Source organism: Xylocopa sonorina, chromosome 2, assembly GCF_050948175.1.
Source record: "Xylocopa sonorina isolate GNS202 chromosome 2, iyXylSono1_principal, whole genome shotgun sequence".
Taxonomy (NCBI): domain Eukaryota; kingdom Metazoa; phylum Arthropoda; class Insecta; order Hymenoptera; family Apidae; genus Xylocopa; species Xylocopa sonorina.
The window spans coordinates 16,037,433-16,052,312 of record NC_135194.1 but is presented as its reverse complement, the minus strand read 5'-3'; the positions used below and the strand labels follow the sequence as shown (position 1 = coordinate 16,052,312).

General features: G+C 46.9%; 3 protein-coding genes across 4 annotated transcripts in view; 2 read left to right on the top strand and 1 right to left on the bottom strand.

Annotated features, from left to right (window-relative positions):
• The window catches only part of LOC143432983 (uncharacterized), a 51,309-nt gene extending 47,473 nt beyond the window's left edge, over positions 1–3,836 (top strand). Inside the window, exons 4-6 of the mRNA XM_076910010.1 lie at positions 3,077–3,261; positions 3,338–3,469; positions 3,543–3,836. Of these exons, the coding sequence (XP_076766125.1) occupies positions 3,077–3,261; positions 3,338–3,469; positions 3,543–3,687 (462 nt within the window). The 3' untranslated portion in view covers positions 3,688–3,836. The remainder of the gene's footprint in view (positions 1–3,076; positions 3,262–3,337; positions 3,470–3,542) is intronic.
• Positions 3,837–6,761: 2,925 nt separating this feature from the next.
• Positions 6,762–8,166, top strand: LOC143433125 (COMM domain-containing protein 8). The gene is made up of 4 exons (XM_076910271.1): positions 6,762–6,945; positions 7,033–7,194; positions 7,347–7,499; positions 7,560–8,166. Exons 1-4 carry the CDS (start codon positions 6,880–6,882, stop codon positions 7,716–7,718), a joined length of 540 nt encoding a protein of 179 aa, XP_076766386.1. The 5' UTR covers positions 6,762–6,879; the 3' UTR covers positions 7,719–8,166.
• A 1,145-nt stretch (positions 8,167–9,311) lies between these two features.
• The window catches only part of LOC143433123 (uncharacterized), a 58,662-nt gene continuing 53,093 nt past the window's right edge, over positions 9,312–14,880 (bottom strand). For both annotated transcript variants that reach the window (XM_076910269.1, XM_076910268.1), the window contains exons 5-8: positions 12,346–14,820; positions 10,497–10,667; positions 10,175–10,240; positions 9,312–10,081 (exon numbers count right to left, since the gene is read on the bottom strand). In XM_076910269.1, the coding sequence (XP_076766384.1) occupies positions 10,037–10,081; positions 10,175–10,240; positions 10,497–10,667; positions 12,346–14,820 (2,757 nt within the window). In that variant the 3' untranslated portion in view covers positions 9,312–10,036. The remainder of the gene's footprint in view (positions 10,082–10,174; positions 10,241–10,496; positions 10,668–12,345; positions 14,821–14,880) is intronic.

Sequence of the window (14,880 nt, the reverse complement as noted above, 5' to 3'; positions counted from 1 at the left end):
GAGGGCTAGTCGAGCTGGATATACTTTACGACGGTCGACGACGTAACGGGTGTGCATTGCGACGAATGCGACAATGGGGGGATATTAGAGGTTGTCGAGAGATCGATTAGACGCGAGGAACGAGACACTGACAATGAAACCCCGAGCGTGGGAGCGATCGCTGAGCGGTCTGGAGTTTTAAATGGCCACCAGACGCGAGGTATTAATTATCGCGTGTTTGCTTGTCAAACGGTACGATTAATCGGGAATTCGCTGGATCCTGGAACACGGAGGAAAGTTGTTCGCGCGGCACGATAATGGTGCACGGTGCACGTGCATTAATTGCATTCCTCGGAGAAGAAGCGGCGGCGACTTCCGGGACTCCTACGCTGGCGGATTCGCGCGGACAACCGGTCGGCGTATCGCCAGAGCGAAACAATTCCCCTGTCCGGCGCGAGCTTCTCACGAATCGGACGATTTTATCGCACGATGGGACACAACGGTCTCGATCAAAGGAGAGCACTGTTGACCCGGTGTAACTGGGTCGTCCTCCTCGATAGAGATGCCTTCGCGTACCTTACGTACGAGATCAATGTCGCCTCGTATCGGGTGAATTATAATTCCGATGGTTTCTAATGAGAATGCTCGACATGTTAGAAAGCGCGACACGTTCGCTCGTCTTAAATCGCGTCCGCTTTATCGAGCTGCTAATCGTCGGGTACGTCGAAACGAGGGTTTAATAAAGATTCAGCGAATCGCGATCGGGTTATCGAGAGAAATAACGGCTCGAATCGCAGCCGGTGTTATCGCAGCCGCGTAACGACAGAGAGAGAGAGAGAGAGAGAGATCATCGACACAGTTCTCGCGAAAAAAATAAATCCGATAAAACCCCGCGTGAGAATCTCCAGCGAAGAACTTGTACATAAAGGTGTCGAGTGTCTGGAGTATCGCGCGAAGATACACAAACAGCGGAGCGCAGAAACGAGGACGTAGTCCGCTCCGAGGCAGCTTGCCAAAACGTTCGTCAACCCACGCGAACCTCCCCGATCCCTCGGGACCGCGCGGTTTCCGAGAGGTTCCTAAGCAAAAGTGGGGGACAGAGAAAACAGGAAACGCGTACGATCGTGTGTAGAAAGGAAAGCGATATTTGCATGCGAAAACACGGGGTTCGAGATCGATCGAGCGGAGGAGGATCGGAAACGGAGCCGGAGGATGGATCGGTTTCTACGTTTCTACGTTCGACTCGACTTTGATTCTGGCTAGGAAACAGAGGAGAGTTACCGGAGGCAATTACCGCGTCTTGTACCGTAAGTTGGTACAACCTCTTGGGAATAGTACATCGGAATACAATCGGGCGTGTTTCGCAACGGCGCGGATTCTTCGCGACGGGCACGGTGGTCGCGGATGAATCGCGAATCGAGTCACGGAGGAGCGTGGTCTTGTCCCGAAAATTGCAGGGAACCGGGGGCGCACGGTTCACCGATCCGGAGACTCGTGCGCGCGTGATTTCATGGCTACTTCGGTGCTGTGTTTCATTCACGAGTGGGTGCCTCGAGCGAGATACGGTGAATGTTAACGAGAGCCAGTCGGTCAGCTGCTCGATCTCACCGTGGCAAAATAATCCGCGTAGAAATGAAATTCCAGGACACGTGTGTACGCCCCTACCGAACCCTGCCATTCTTCTCCTCGTCGATCGTTCCCGCGCGATCGAGAAAGAATCCTCGTCCGCCAGAGGAGTCCTCGTTGAAAAGAGAAAACTTGCGAACTCCCCTTGCGATGGCGGTCGCGACCCACCGCTACCGGAAGTGCATTGTTCGCCGTCGATTTTTCAGAAAAGCCCACAGAAAAATGAGAGGGAAACGGTAAGAATAAATATATAAACGCAAGGTCCGATCGATGGGCCCGCGGTCGGACGTTATCCGGGTTCGAGGAGGACGAGATTCCTCGAGGGATAGGGCAGCGTGGTATAAAATTTACGACCACGATCCCTCGGCCAGGGCTATTCGTCAGGGACGATCGCGAATCTCAATCCCAGCGTGTACCGTCTTGACAGACTGCGCCGGGGGGAAAGGAAGACAGCCCGCGAGCGCAGTTCGTATTACAAAGATCCGGCAAGATCTTTGCGCTTTGTCGAGGTAAAAAAACCGGCCGAGAGAGCCAGGTTGCTCCTCGAGAGCAATTTGTCCTCCGCGTTTCTTTATTGCTCGTCCCACGGAAACGATCGGTTCCCCTTAGTCGAGATACCGCGACTACTTCCACGTACAGTTCCATCCTTTCGACCTATTCGTCTCGAGCGAACCTTCTCTCCTCCGTCTCTGTTGCTAAACCCGTTTACCTTTACTTATCCGACGATCGAATGAATCGCGCGGCTAAAAACTGTGTAACTTCTCGTTCGCGGTATCTCTCGAGCCCGCGCGAGCACGCGTCCAACGCGTAATAAGGACACGCTTAACGAACTTTCGATCCACCCTCGACGATCGATCGACCGCGTCGCAGCGATCACCACGCCTAACCGTGGAATCCCATCGATGAAACGGTTCGCCGCTACCCTTGGACGCGGGATCGACATTTCGTTCCGCTAGCCCATTGTCATCGATCCCCCATACCTACGACCCAGTTAACGCGATCGATTACGCGTTAGATCGGCTGCCCTTCGATCCTGCCCGAGCAATTATAATGGATCGAGGCGTGACCGGACCGGAGACTTTCGTTCCTTCGATCCCGTCGATGTATGTCCCGAATCCCTCGAATCGTTCGCCGTAAAAATAGTAACCGAGGGTAATCGACGTCGATTGAGGGAGTCGCTATTTCTGGCCCCCGCGATACGGATAACCTCTTTCCGTTGAACGAGCCGCGGGCAACGAGCGGGCCACTTTAGATCCAGCCGGCCACCCGGCTAAGGTTAATTGAACTCAATTAAAACAGAAACGATACGCCAACGAATTCCTTCATATTTCTCTCTCTCTCTCTCTCTCTCTTTTTTCTTCTTTCCTTTACGTATTATACGCGTATCGCCCGCGATTTCCCGCCTAGACACGGCTGTTATCGCTCGCGATCGATCCCACAACAACGATCGGTTTCGTGGCTTTCGTTGCAGACGACGAACGTGGGCAGCGGCAGCGTGGTGGAGAAGCTGTCCTTCTACAATCACACGGAATGCGAGTGCCGCGAGAGAACCGAATACGACACGGGGAACGGGAAACTCTCCGAGCAGAGAGTCTACAGGCACCATCAGCCCTCCCCGCAACCTCAGAACATGAGAAGGGCGCAGCCGAGGAAACCGTGAGCACGCTCTCGTTTTACTCTCGATCCTGGAGATCCTATGGAATCGTTTCCAATCCACAATTCTTTCCACCAGGTGCCGATGCCCGTCCGAGTTCACGCCGAGGATCACGTCCGTGGGCGAGTGCCAGTGCAACTGCTACGAGCACCACCAGAACTGCATCAGGATCAGACGAGGAAAGGGATACTTTTCCATCGCTGATAGATTGTGAGTATACTAACCGCTCGATTTTCTAATTGGTAGACGTAGAGGAGTGACGCACGAGTTTTGCGATTCGCAGATGCATACAGAACGAGGAGTGCGCGATGCCGAACTGCGAGTTCGGCGAGTACATGAGGCGGCAGGGTAAGTGTCCGCGGAAGAAGGACAAGTTCGACGCGATCGCCAACTACCAAACGAACTTCAACCACCGGTACAGAAGCTAGAGGAGAAGAGACGTCGAGGAAGGGGAAACAAGTGCCAATGCGAAGAGACCGAGCGAACAATCGACGGTGCCATTTTATTTCCGAGTACCTTTTTTTTCGACGAGAGACTCGATATATATCTCTGTACGTGTACCCCTCGAGAGCAGTTATGTATAAATATGTATTCCGCTAGTTTCAGCGACCACCGTGTCGCTACGCCCCGTTCTCATTTATTTCTTTAGGCTGTCGTCGTCGTCGTCGCGATCGGAGAGCTGCCAATTTGTAAATCGGAAACGATCGACACGCTCGCTGAATCTCGTGGATCTGAAGAAAACCGCGCGAGCGCGCTCTCGATGCCCGATTTGACGCGACTCCGATCCTGATAGGACCCCGCGCGAGCCTAGTCCGAGGATCCTGCCTCCAAAGTTCGACGAACCCACGCTCGCCCTTTCTAGAAACGCCATCGACGGTCCGTATACCAAAGCGAGGAAACCGTGAAACGGTCACGCGTTAACGTCGTTAATCGTCTGCTCGCGGTCGTGTTACGTGCGTGTCTCGTAAAGAGAGACGAACGATACGAGCCTTCTTTTTCTCGATGGACCCGCAACAGGATCATCGGCCACCTGTACAGAGAGGACGGACCTCCGAGGAAGCGATTTAAGTACACGATAAGAAAGAAAGGAAAAAAAGGAAGAAAGGGAGCAAAGTACGACTGGCTCGATGTGTCGTTCGAGCCGTGAGTATTTCGCCTCGTGTACCACCCTAAACGTGTTTTGTACGCTTTATATATATATATATATATATATGTATGTTATTATAGTATGTATGTACGTAGCAGGCGACACGATCGAATCGATAGCTGGTCCAGCATTTATAAGCCGATGGAAACATCGTGTGCAATCGTGTATAGGATTGATCACGCGTTTGCGTTAATTTTCACATTATTTTTTTTTTCATTCTCGTGCCGCTACGCTAGAAACGTAACCATTTTCCCGGTGGCAACGGGATCGATATCTTCTGACGAATATTCTATCGTTAACCGCGCGACAATGTACAGGACGCTGCTCGACGTTCAGCTTGCTGTTGTACTCGCTACCAACACTAGGCAATATACACGTACACATAATAGACGTAGGCAACAAACCAACCACAGTAATGTTGTATAAAGAAATTCATGATTATCGTTTCAATAAATCTCGCAACGTAGGCCACGCGCGAACATTTCGTCTTAGTCGCGGAGGGGTTCGACCGCGCGAACGTCCGCCTCAGCTTCCGGTTCGATCAAGCGGGGACCACGCATCCGCTTGCCGAGCCTCCGCGATTCAGACGAAAACCTCGTGCGTCCTTTCACCGCCATCTAGTAGTCACACTTTTAAACCGGTGCTTCTCTCAATAGATACAGCACTAATATTCCGAGTATATTACAAGAAATTATAATTCATAATGTTACTTTTTTTGTTATATTAATAAATCTGATACGTTTATTCCGATACGCTCTCTGCCTTTCGTTGTTCAATTCGCTCGTCTCGTCGAGGTAACGTCCATACCATTACGTTACGAAAGATTCATGGGTATTCATGGATACAATGGGTAATAAAGAACACCAGGAGACCTATTACTTTATAGGTCCAACGTTTCAATCGAATATTTATTAGCGATTATATTATTATTAGGCGTGGAAAGCCATCGTGTCAGGCATAGAGATGCCGATTGGGACTATTCGTCCCACGACACAATTCGATAACTAGAGGAACTTAAAAACAAATGACTCACCGAAAGATGCACCAAGAAGTTGAAAGGAAGTCATCGAGGATGCTGCTGAATTTCAGAAGAAGAGATTGTCCTGGCAGCCATTGTCGAGGTAGCGACGATAGACATCGATGTATTGCGCCGTGGTACACGATAATCTGCTACAGAATACAATTATATTTTCAAACTCCCTTTGATATTAATTAAAAATAAAAACTAAAGCATTTAGTACGATCGCTAAAAATAACATTGCAATATACCTTACCTCGCGACTCTTCTTCCATGATTTCGATGTGTATACTGATCCAAATCGGAAGATGCGTATCGGCGAATTAAGATGAAAGTTCTCTCGATGACACGAGCGATCGTATTGCTACAAGAGAACACAAGTATATTGTACACTGTTAAAAATTAGACGAGGGAACAGTGTTTCGCGTTGTAGAGCGTCGAATTCGACCGCGTGATTCACGAGGACAAATCGATAAACAAATGTACGCGGCGAGGACGAGACGCAAGTGAGACGCCATCAGGTTATGCGACGAGTTCTCGTACAGGAATAGAATAAATGCGAGGTATCTTACCTGACAGTTCCCCTTTTGAGCTTCTTTATCCATTCGATGGACTGAAGGGTTGACAGAACCGCGTAAGGAAGCATTATCGGTGACACATACACAGACACGCAATGTTATCGCGACCGCGAGCGAACACACACTGAACGCAGCAGGACCCGTTCGCGCCATGTGACGTAACGACTGCTGCGAAAATTAATATATATTATTAAATCTCTTATATAAAACGCAGCATACTTGTATTGCTTTACGTATTGTGCTGATCTACGTTCTAAATACTATTATTCACTTGAAAATATTATATCTTTAAAAAATTAAATTTTATTGCGCGTGACGCCATCTCTGTGAAAAGCGCTCAAACTGCTCGCACAGCGTTATCCACAGCGAAGTGAACTATCGACCGACTGGTGGCGCCATCTCTTGACGGAATACTGAAACCAATTCCTGAGTAGTTTCCGCACTTTCCACAGAGATGGCGCTAGTGTAGCAGTAGTTCACTTCGCTGTCGATAACGCTGTGCGACCAGTTTGAGCACTTTTCGAAGAGATGGCGCCACGTGTAAAAATTAAATTTTGTTTCAAAAATCGTAACATTTTTTTATTTTGAAATGTTATACTTTAAGCGATAAACCAACATGAAGAGAGTGCAAAATAGTGAACAACGCGCCATTAACATTTGATAATAAACTTACAGTCGCCACGTATCGTGTATTATTATAATATATAAGTAGAATTATGTGTAAGGTAAATTGGAAAGCTATTGGTTATACTACTGTCATGTAAAATAAATAAGGAATGGATTAACTTCAATGGCACCTCGTACAAGTATCTGTTAGGCTTTTGTGAATTTTTAATTGTTATTAGGGATTGCTGGAAGCTTTTGGAAAGGTATAATAATGGAAACTGCTCAAACTTTATACCTTAACCTCTTCAATGAAGACAAGATTCATGTTCTGAAAGAAGTGAGTATGACAATGCGACAACTGTTTCCCATTGTTAATTAAAAAGAACCATTTGTTACTTAAAATATTTATATTTTACTAATATAGCTGCTGCACGCATGCGTGGATGAAATATGTGGCAGATCGGGACCAACTTACCAGAAATTTGTAAACTCTATGGATTGGAGCAGAGAAGAATACGAGGAGACGTATAAATTAATATCGATGCTCTTGAGAAATCCAGCTTCGTTGTACCTAATGGAAGAAAAGGTATAATTAGTACAATTCTGATGAAACAACAGAAATTTATAGACCTCCTGTCGCATGGAAAATGGATCAATGGGAGGTTGCAGTGTTTTCCTTAAAATGGACAAAAAATAAACATGTACAATTATTTGAAAGAAGTAATTATCATTTTACAGATGCCACAGGAGTATCATGAATTGCCGGAGCAAATTCAACAGAGTATATTATCGTGTTTGAAGGTGAGAAGAGAGCAATTAACAGACGCTCTGTTGAGGGAGTGTTCTAAAGAGAAGCACGATACAGTAACTGATTTCGATTGGAGATTGAAGGTAAATTGTTGAGAATTTTACACGAGTATATGGCATACAGTAATCATGCTACTCTTTCAGCTGGTCATGGGTTCTAGTAAACTGGCTTCTCTAAGAGAGCCTCTCCTTCAAATAGATCTGACCGTTGAAAACAAGGAATCTAAGCATATTCTAGGTCTGGAATTAAACAAAGACGAATTGGATACGTTTATACATGCAATGGAAAGCATAGTGCAATAATTGAAACGCGAGCATTTGTATAAACGATAGACGATTATAACAGAAGCACACGAGATGAAATAAAGAGACATGGGTTTTTACACTTGTTTCACAGTTTATTATAGGTTATAGATAAATGTAGAATAGTTTAATTACTATTATAACTGCTCATCGAAGATACTGAAGACTGTTGGTCTGTGTCTGAGGCGGTATCGACTCCAAAAATCTCATTTACAATTTTGTTAGTTTCCGGCGTGCAAAATAAATAAACGAGAAGGCTTGCGTCGATCACGCCTCAGAGTAAACGGGTTGACAGTTCGAGTGCACAGATCAAGTCGGATTCGAGAAATTTCTTATCTTTTCCTTTTTTTTTCTCTCTCCTTTTGTTTTTAAATAAAAAGTTCGCTCTCGTCGCCAAAACTTGTTTCGAAAAAACGGTGAATTTCGTTGTAAAGATCATTACGGACAATATATATTTAATGAAAGGTTTACTATACAACTTTTAATTTTACTTCTTTCTTCCTTACTCATTAATATATCGTTTAAAAATCAATGCCGGTCGCGGGCACAGTGAACGTTCGCTCCATCAACACTTACAGTTTATCTGAGATTTTGGAGCATTTACATATATGCGCTTTTCGTTTAAACTTTACGATCTACGCTACGGTCTTAATAAAAAAAAGCTTTTCGTAGGTAATTTATTTACTTCCGGAGATCCGCGAGTGAACGAATCCGTTTTCGGGGTGGTAAATTGTGCATGTTTCGTAATTGTAATTAGGCGATGTTTTAATGATTATTATTATATATATATATGTATATATATATATAAAATTACGAATAGGCTTCCTCGTAAGTATTCTCATATGGAGAAGTAGCATTTCGAACAAACGCCGAATTTACACAAACGCTTTTTTTCTTCTATGTCTAGATTATATATCACTTACACTGTTTCGACATACTGTATGTTTTTTTCCTTATCTCGTGTGTGTATGCGTGTTTTGCTTGATACGTATGAACGCAATTCGCGTGTAATGTCCTTGCATGTGTGTGGTTGTGTGTCGTGTGCTCGCGCGTACCAAAGTCATACGTAGAAGTGTGCAGTTCCTCGTTACAACGTAAAACCTCTCTCGATTGTACAATTCTAAAGAAAAAAAAAAAAACAAGGACCGCGAAAGAAATACGAGCAAAAATAATCGACCGTCCTTGAGAAATCGCGATGCGAGTGTTTCATTACTCGTGTGTGCTTTAACGTATCTTTTTTAATAACATATTTCTCATTCTGTTGTCTCCCGTTTCTATATCTCTCCCTATCGTGTTCACATTCTGGCAAAGAGACGCATTCCAAGTGCTCCGTCCTATTTCCGCTGCGCTTACTTCCCTCGACACTCTCTCTCTCTCTCTTTCTCTCTCTCTCTCTCTCACTCGTCTCCCTAACTCGTATCCTCTCACGCTATCTCACGCATTCGAACGCACACGCACACCTGCCTCTGTCAGTCTCTGATCTTTCCGTTTTTCATTTTTTTTTTTCTTTTTTTCTTTGTTACAGTTTTCTTGCCTCTTATACTCTCGCGACATAGCAATATGTAGTTACGGGAGGGCGCGCCTCAATGAGTATTTCTTTTTTTTTTTTTCTGGAATACGGAGACAAACGATGTTTTGTTTTTCACCGTTATCATTTTCTGCTTTCTTTATTGTTTCTTCTTCTTCTTCTTTTTTTTGTTTTTTGTTGTTTTTTTTTTTAAATTCGAATGTTTCATTCTTATCGCTTATTCGCCGCGCGATGGTCACATAATACGACTTACATTTAGCAACAGTTTTCCAATTTTTACACAGCAGGGCCAACCAACCGTTACGACGTTTATCATGTAGGTGGGCAAAACACGGCCCGACGAGTTTGAAAAATTTATTATCGCTATTATCCATATCGGAAAAGAATAGTAAAAATGATTCGCTTCGAAATTACCATCCGCAAACGGCGCTGTGTCTCGTCTTCAGAATCGATCCTTTTTTTCTGTTTTCCCTTTTATCTGGCTCGTCCTCGTAACCCTATCTATTCTCATCGATGATATGACCGTCTTCCGTGAACAATCCCTTCTTGCCCTGCCGTCAAATGCCATCTAATAATTATTAATAGGCCTACCATAATGTCTATATGCTCTCGCGATGTCGCGGTCACATCGTCGTCGTTCCATATTTTTTGTTGCTCGTAACGAAAGAACGTTATTTTCTGTTTAATTGCAGGAATGGTCCAAATATACATATCTATATAATATACTTTTTTGGTTTTAACGAGAGAAAAGAACTTTCTTCTTCCCAAAATACAATTCAGTTAGCGGTGTTTATTCGTTTATGTTGTTTTGGTAAAGTGCGTCCGCGATAATTTCCTGCAAAATGCAAAAGACAGTTAACGCCTCGATAAGATTGTTCGTATTACTATCTAAACGTCTAAGGATAAACTATTGTTTCCATATACGTACGTTCGTAGTACACTCGATGGTTGCCGCCGCAACAGCCTTATCGCTTATGTCCATTTCTTCGATAGCCTTGAAAAGAAAGGAGAAAACACGAGGTAACGATGTTGTTCGGTAACGGAATTTTATCATTTCGTTGTTATAGAATTAGAGATTGATTATTATCAGATGGCCCCTCGCGCTGTATTCTTCGTTGGTCATTAAGCTGGAGCGTTAATGGCCTCGGAATCGTTCCACGCAAACCAGCGCGAACGATCGTTTGGCGATCATCACGTAATGCTAGCTGCTAATTCGAAGGAAGCCTACTCGTTGGATTACGCGACATTACCTTGGTTACAGAGGCAACATCCTCGGTGATAGCTGGGACAGACGGTGGAGTGGCGGGTACCACCTCGCTTGGGACGGCTGGGGTTGTAATCTTAACAGCATCGGCTGAACTTTCTGTCGTACTGTCGTGAGCCAGGTTATTTTCTACCGGGGCCTCGGATTCAGGAGTGCTCTGTAAAACGCATACGTCTCCTCGTTAGTGTATTCGATCGCGAGTAAATCTGCTCGTCCGCAGCAAGTCCAAATCCCAGCATGCTACGAGGACAAAAGACGTAAAGGTTGATTCCGTCGAGCCACACGAGGAAACCAACAACAACAACAACAACAAGAACACGACCGAGAACAAATGTATAAAACATGGGGAGACAGACGATTGCGATGGCGGCCGTTCCGCGATCTAGCTCGTCGCAAGTGTCGGAGATCGGAGATCGAAGGGTGTGTTGTCTCGGCACGGCTGGACGAAATCGTTCCTCATGCTTTTTTCGGACAGCGCAAAGAATTGGAAACCCTGCTGGTGAACCCTCGGATAAGAAAATGTTGCATGCGCAATACAAGATGCTTTTATACGACACAACAGATGCAATTACGGAAAGAGCATATGATAGTATCGATGTCTAATAAGTTCTATCGGCATATTAATTTCTAAGAATGTCAGCTAATTTACGTGTACACCATTAGTTTTATAAAGTTTACGTCTATCAATGAGATTCACGCTAGAAATTCGTCTAAGTCGAGCGGCTATGTTATATTAGTGACAGCGTTCCGACGAAAAAAGTAATTTTCTACGGAAACTGGAAACTCGACTAGTGCAGCGAATGTTTGTTGCTCGTTTCATCTATATATATATATGTACATATATATATGCGTCGAGCTACAAAATGCTCTACTTTAGCGCCTCGATTCGAATAACAAGTCGTGTTAATATTATCAAGAAAACCAAGAGGCAAACAACACAGGTGGTGGCAGTAACGGTTGTTCTGGTAGTGGTTCGGCTGGTGGAAGCGTCACAGGGAGTTTGTCAGTAACAGAGTAGATGTTGTTGTTAATCACGTTCGACAGAACGAAGGATGCATTCGACGAGACCCATTTTTAATAACGATGGATAAGGCGTGTGTATATTATTTTGGGGTTGGGGGCGGGGGCGAGGTCGGGTGTGCCGGATATGTGTGTACGTTCCAGGTACCAAAAACAAAAGGACGTAATACCGTGGAGGAAGTTGGGCGTGTTGCGACAAATCGATTCGATTTGGATTTTCTGTTCCATATCGTGCATGGAGGAGATATATATCGTGATACGCCGAGGCAACAATTTTGCTTGTTTAGACGAGATTCGTGCAAAAAAAAAACCCACAGAGAGGGTCGATTCGTCACAGTCTCAGTCTCATTCGATTACCCTTCGTCGAGAGAACGTCGTAAAGCGGGGGGGTGATGGTGACCAAGTTTCGGATAATGTAGAGACGATTAATCTGGGATTCGATTAGTGGATCGCTTGTAAACGAAGGTATAAAAAGAGAGATAGATAGATAGATAGATAAAGAGAGAAAAAGAGAGTAAGTGAATGTGTACGTGTGTGCGCGTGTATGTGGGGGACAGAGAGAGAGAAAGAAAGAAAGAAAGAAAGAGAGAGAGCGTGTGCGTCGCGCTTAGGCGACAAAAGGCCCTGGAGAAAAATGTATACATCGGGAGAGACGTATGGAGAGAGAAACGGGAGTGAGTCGATATTTTCGGACTATTGTCACAGATACGGTTGGTTTTGTGCGGACCGTACGACGAGATACTTGGAACGAGGCGCCCACCGAAAGGTATTCGGCTGGCTGAATTCATGCCAGGAGGTTGTTACATGTTAGTCACCTGATGGGTCTCCTGGACAGTAGTAGTCGACGACGTGGCGTTGTTCGACAACGGACACGAAACCGAGCTCTCTTCCTGCTTCTCAGTCTCCGCCAGAGACTCTGCTAACCTCTCCTTTAATTCAATGTCGGACTCATTGTACGAATTGAGGCTTATCGACACCGATTCCATCTTGAACTCTCGATTGCTCTGGTCGTCGTACAACTGTGTTTGCGAGGAATCTTTTGTGGATGCTGTCAGCTCGGACGTGATACTGACATTGGACCGGGGACTGGGACTTCTGGGCGGTGTCAGTAGTGTCTCTGTCGGGTTTCTCGGACTAGCCGGGTCGGGTACTACTGGATGCTCGCTTTTCGATTCGGACAGATTAAACGTACAAGAGAGCTCTTCCGGTGGTAACGGATAGTTGGAAGAATCTAGGCTAGGTTGGGTCGTATCCTCGGGTGCTGGGGGAAGATCGTCGTCCGTGGGACTGGGAACGTGTTCTAATCTAGCCGAAGAGAAATGCGTCTGGTCCGCGGGACAGGTGTCGTCTTTCTCGTTGATGGAACACGACGAGCTATCATCTAACAATTGCGACGATGCATCGTCCGCTGGAGGAACGGGTACACCGGCGGCGGAACATTCGCCAGCCGTTTCGATTTGTTTCACGGCCAGCGAAGGGGCAATACCGTCTATCTGTTCGGTGTTGTCTGCGTCTGAAACCTGTGGCTCTACGTCTACTACTTGGGAAGGCACTGTATTCGAATCGACTGCGACATTTACGTTCTCGGGATCGAAGGTTTCCTGAGGACTAGGCACGGGTGATTCTGGCAAAGGCGGAGGCATCGAATCCTCCTCGTTTCGGCACGCCTCGGATACGTCCACCGCTTTATCGACTACGTTCTCGACTATTGGTTCGTTTACGGTCTGAATAGGAGGATCGATCGCCGTTTCGTCGCGAACCAACGAATCCTTCGATTCTTTCGGCTCCTCCGAAATTAGGATCTCTTCGGTGGGCATAGCAATGTCGGATACCGTTTCCGTTTCTAATTTGTCTTCCACTTCGACCGACTCGGTGTCCACCCTCGAGACGTCAACCTCGATGTCTACCACGTCTTCGATCGTGTCCGTCGTTTCGTCGTCTTCCGGAATTACAACAGCTGGCTTGGCCTCGACCAGAATCTCCTCCGAAACGGGCACGGGACCCTCCTCGGATTCGACGATCGTATCGATTATCACATCCGGTGGATCGATCACGGCTTCCTTCGCGGGCTCGACTTCTTCTTCCATAACATCGTTCGGCTCGATCACTTGTTCAACGAACTCCGTTTTCTCCGATACCACTTCCTTCTCGCGGGTAACGGGTTCTTCCGTTACCACGCATTCTACGACTATCTCTGACGTTTCTTCTCCAATCGCCTGAACACCATCCGCATCGTTCGTTCGAATCGGCGATTCCACAGACGACTCGGCGATTTCTACCTTTTCAGCGGTACCCGCATCGGACGGAGACGCGATCGTTTCATCGATCCTCACCTCGGAGAGCTTCTCGAAATCGCTCTCCTTAGAAATCGGAGCCTCCGTCACGGGTTCCGTATCGACGTTGCTCTCGGACAGACAAGACTCCTCTTTCTCCGCTGGAATTCGGTCGGCGCTCGGTGGAACGTTCTCCGCGACTGTCGGAGCGTTAATTGGCTCGATGGTGTTGCTGGTATCACCGTCGCCGGCGTTAAGCGATTCTAAATTGTCGGCATTCGCGATAGGAAGATCGGACGCGTTCGTATCTACCACCGGCAGAGCCTGTACGCTCGGGGGTATGAGAATGGATTCTGTACGGGGTTCGTCAACGGAAGAACTAAGCGGTCTCTGGGGGGTCGCATCGAGAGATTCCGCGGGCGTCGTCAACGGCTCGTTACGCTCCGGGCATGGGGACGATAAGGCTGTGGGTGTGATTAAATTGTTGCCAGCAGCCTCTGCAGGCAGCTTAAGGGCTTCGGCGAGCGCGTTCGCGGTGGCCGCAGCCTGCTGAGCCTGCTGCAACGGCGATGAGTCTATGGGGGTTGGCGGTGGACTGGACGGGGGCATGGAAGGAATATCCTCACTGGTTTTCCTCTCAATGATAGACGGCGTAGCGACTGTCTGGACTCGGAAAACGGAGACTTCTACCGGATCCGGTACGAGCTGACCACCGGCTGGACTGACCTCGACTACTTTTTTCTCGGCCTCGACTTTTTCGACCTCCTCTTTCTTTTCCTCGACAGGGACGGGAGTTGGGGCAGAGGGAGTGGGTTCCTCTGTCTTTTCCTCGGCCGGGCTACTAGCGGCCGATGCTGGGCTATCCTCCTTCGTTTCGGTCGCTGCCGCTGCTGCTGTCGTCGCTCCTGCCGCTGCTACGGGGGCGGCTTCGTTCTCTGCTGTTGGACTACTTACTGCCGATTTCTCCTCGACCGGACTACCTGCCGTGGCCGATCCGTTCTCCGTCTCTTCTCCGCCCTGGAACATGTTCGTTCGAATCGTTTATACAATGAGCGGTACAATCACGCGTCAAACGGA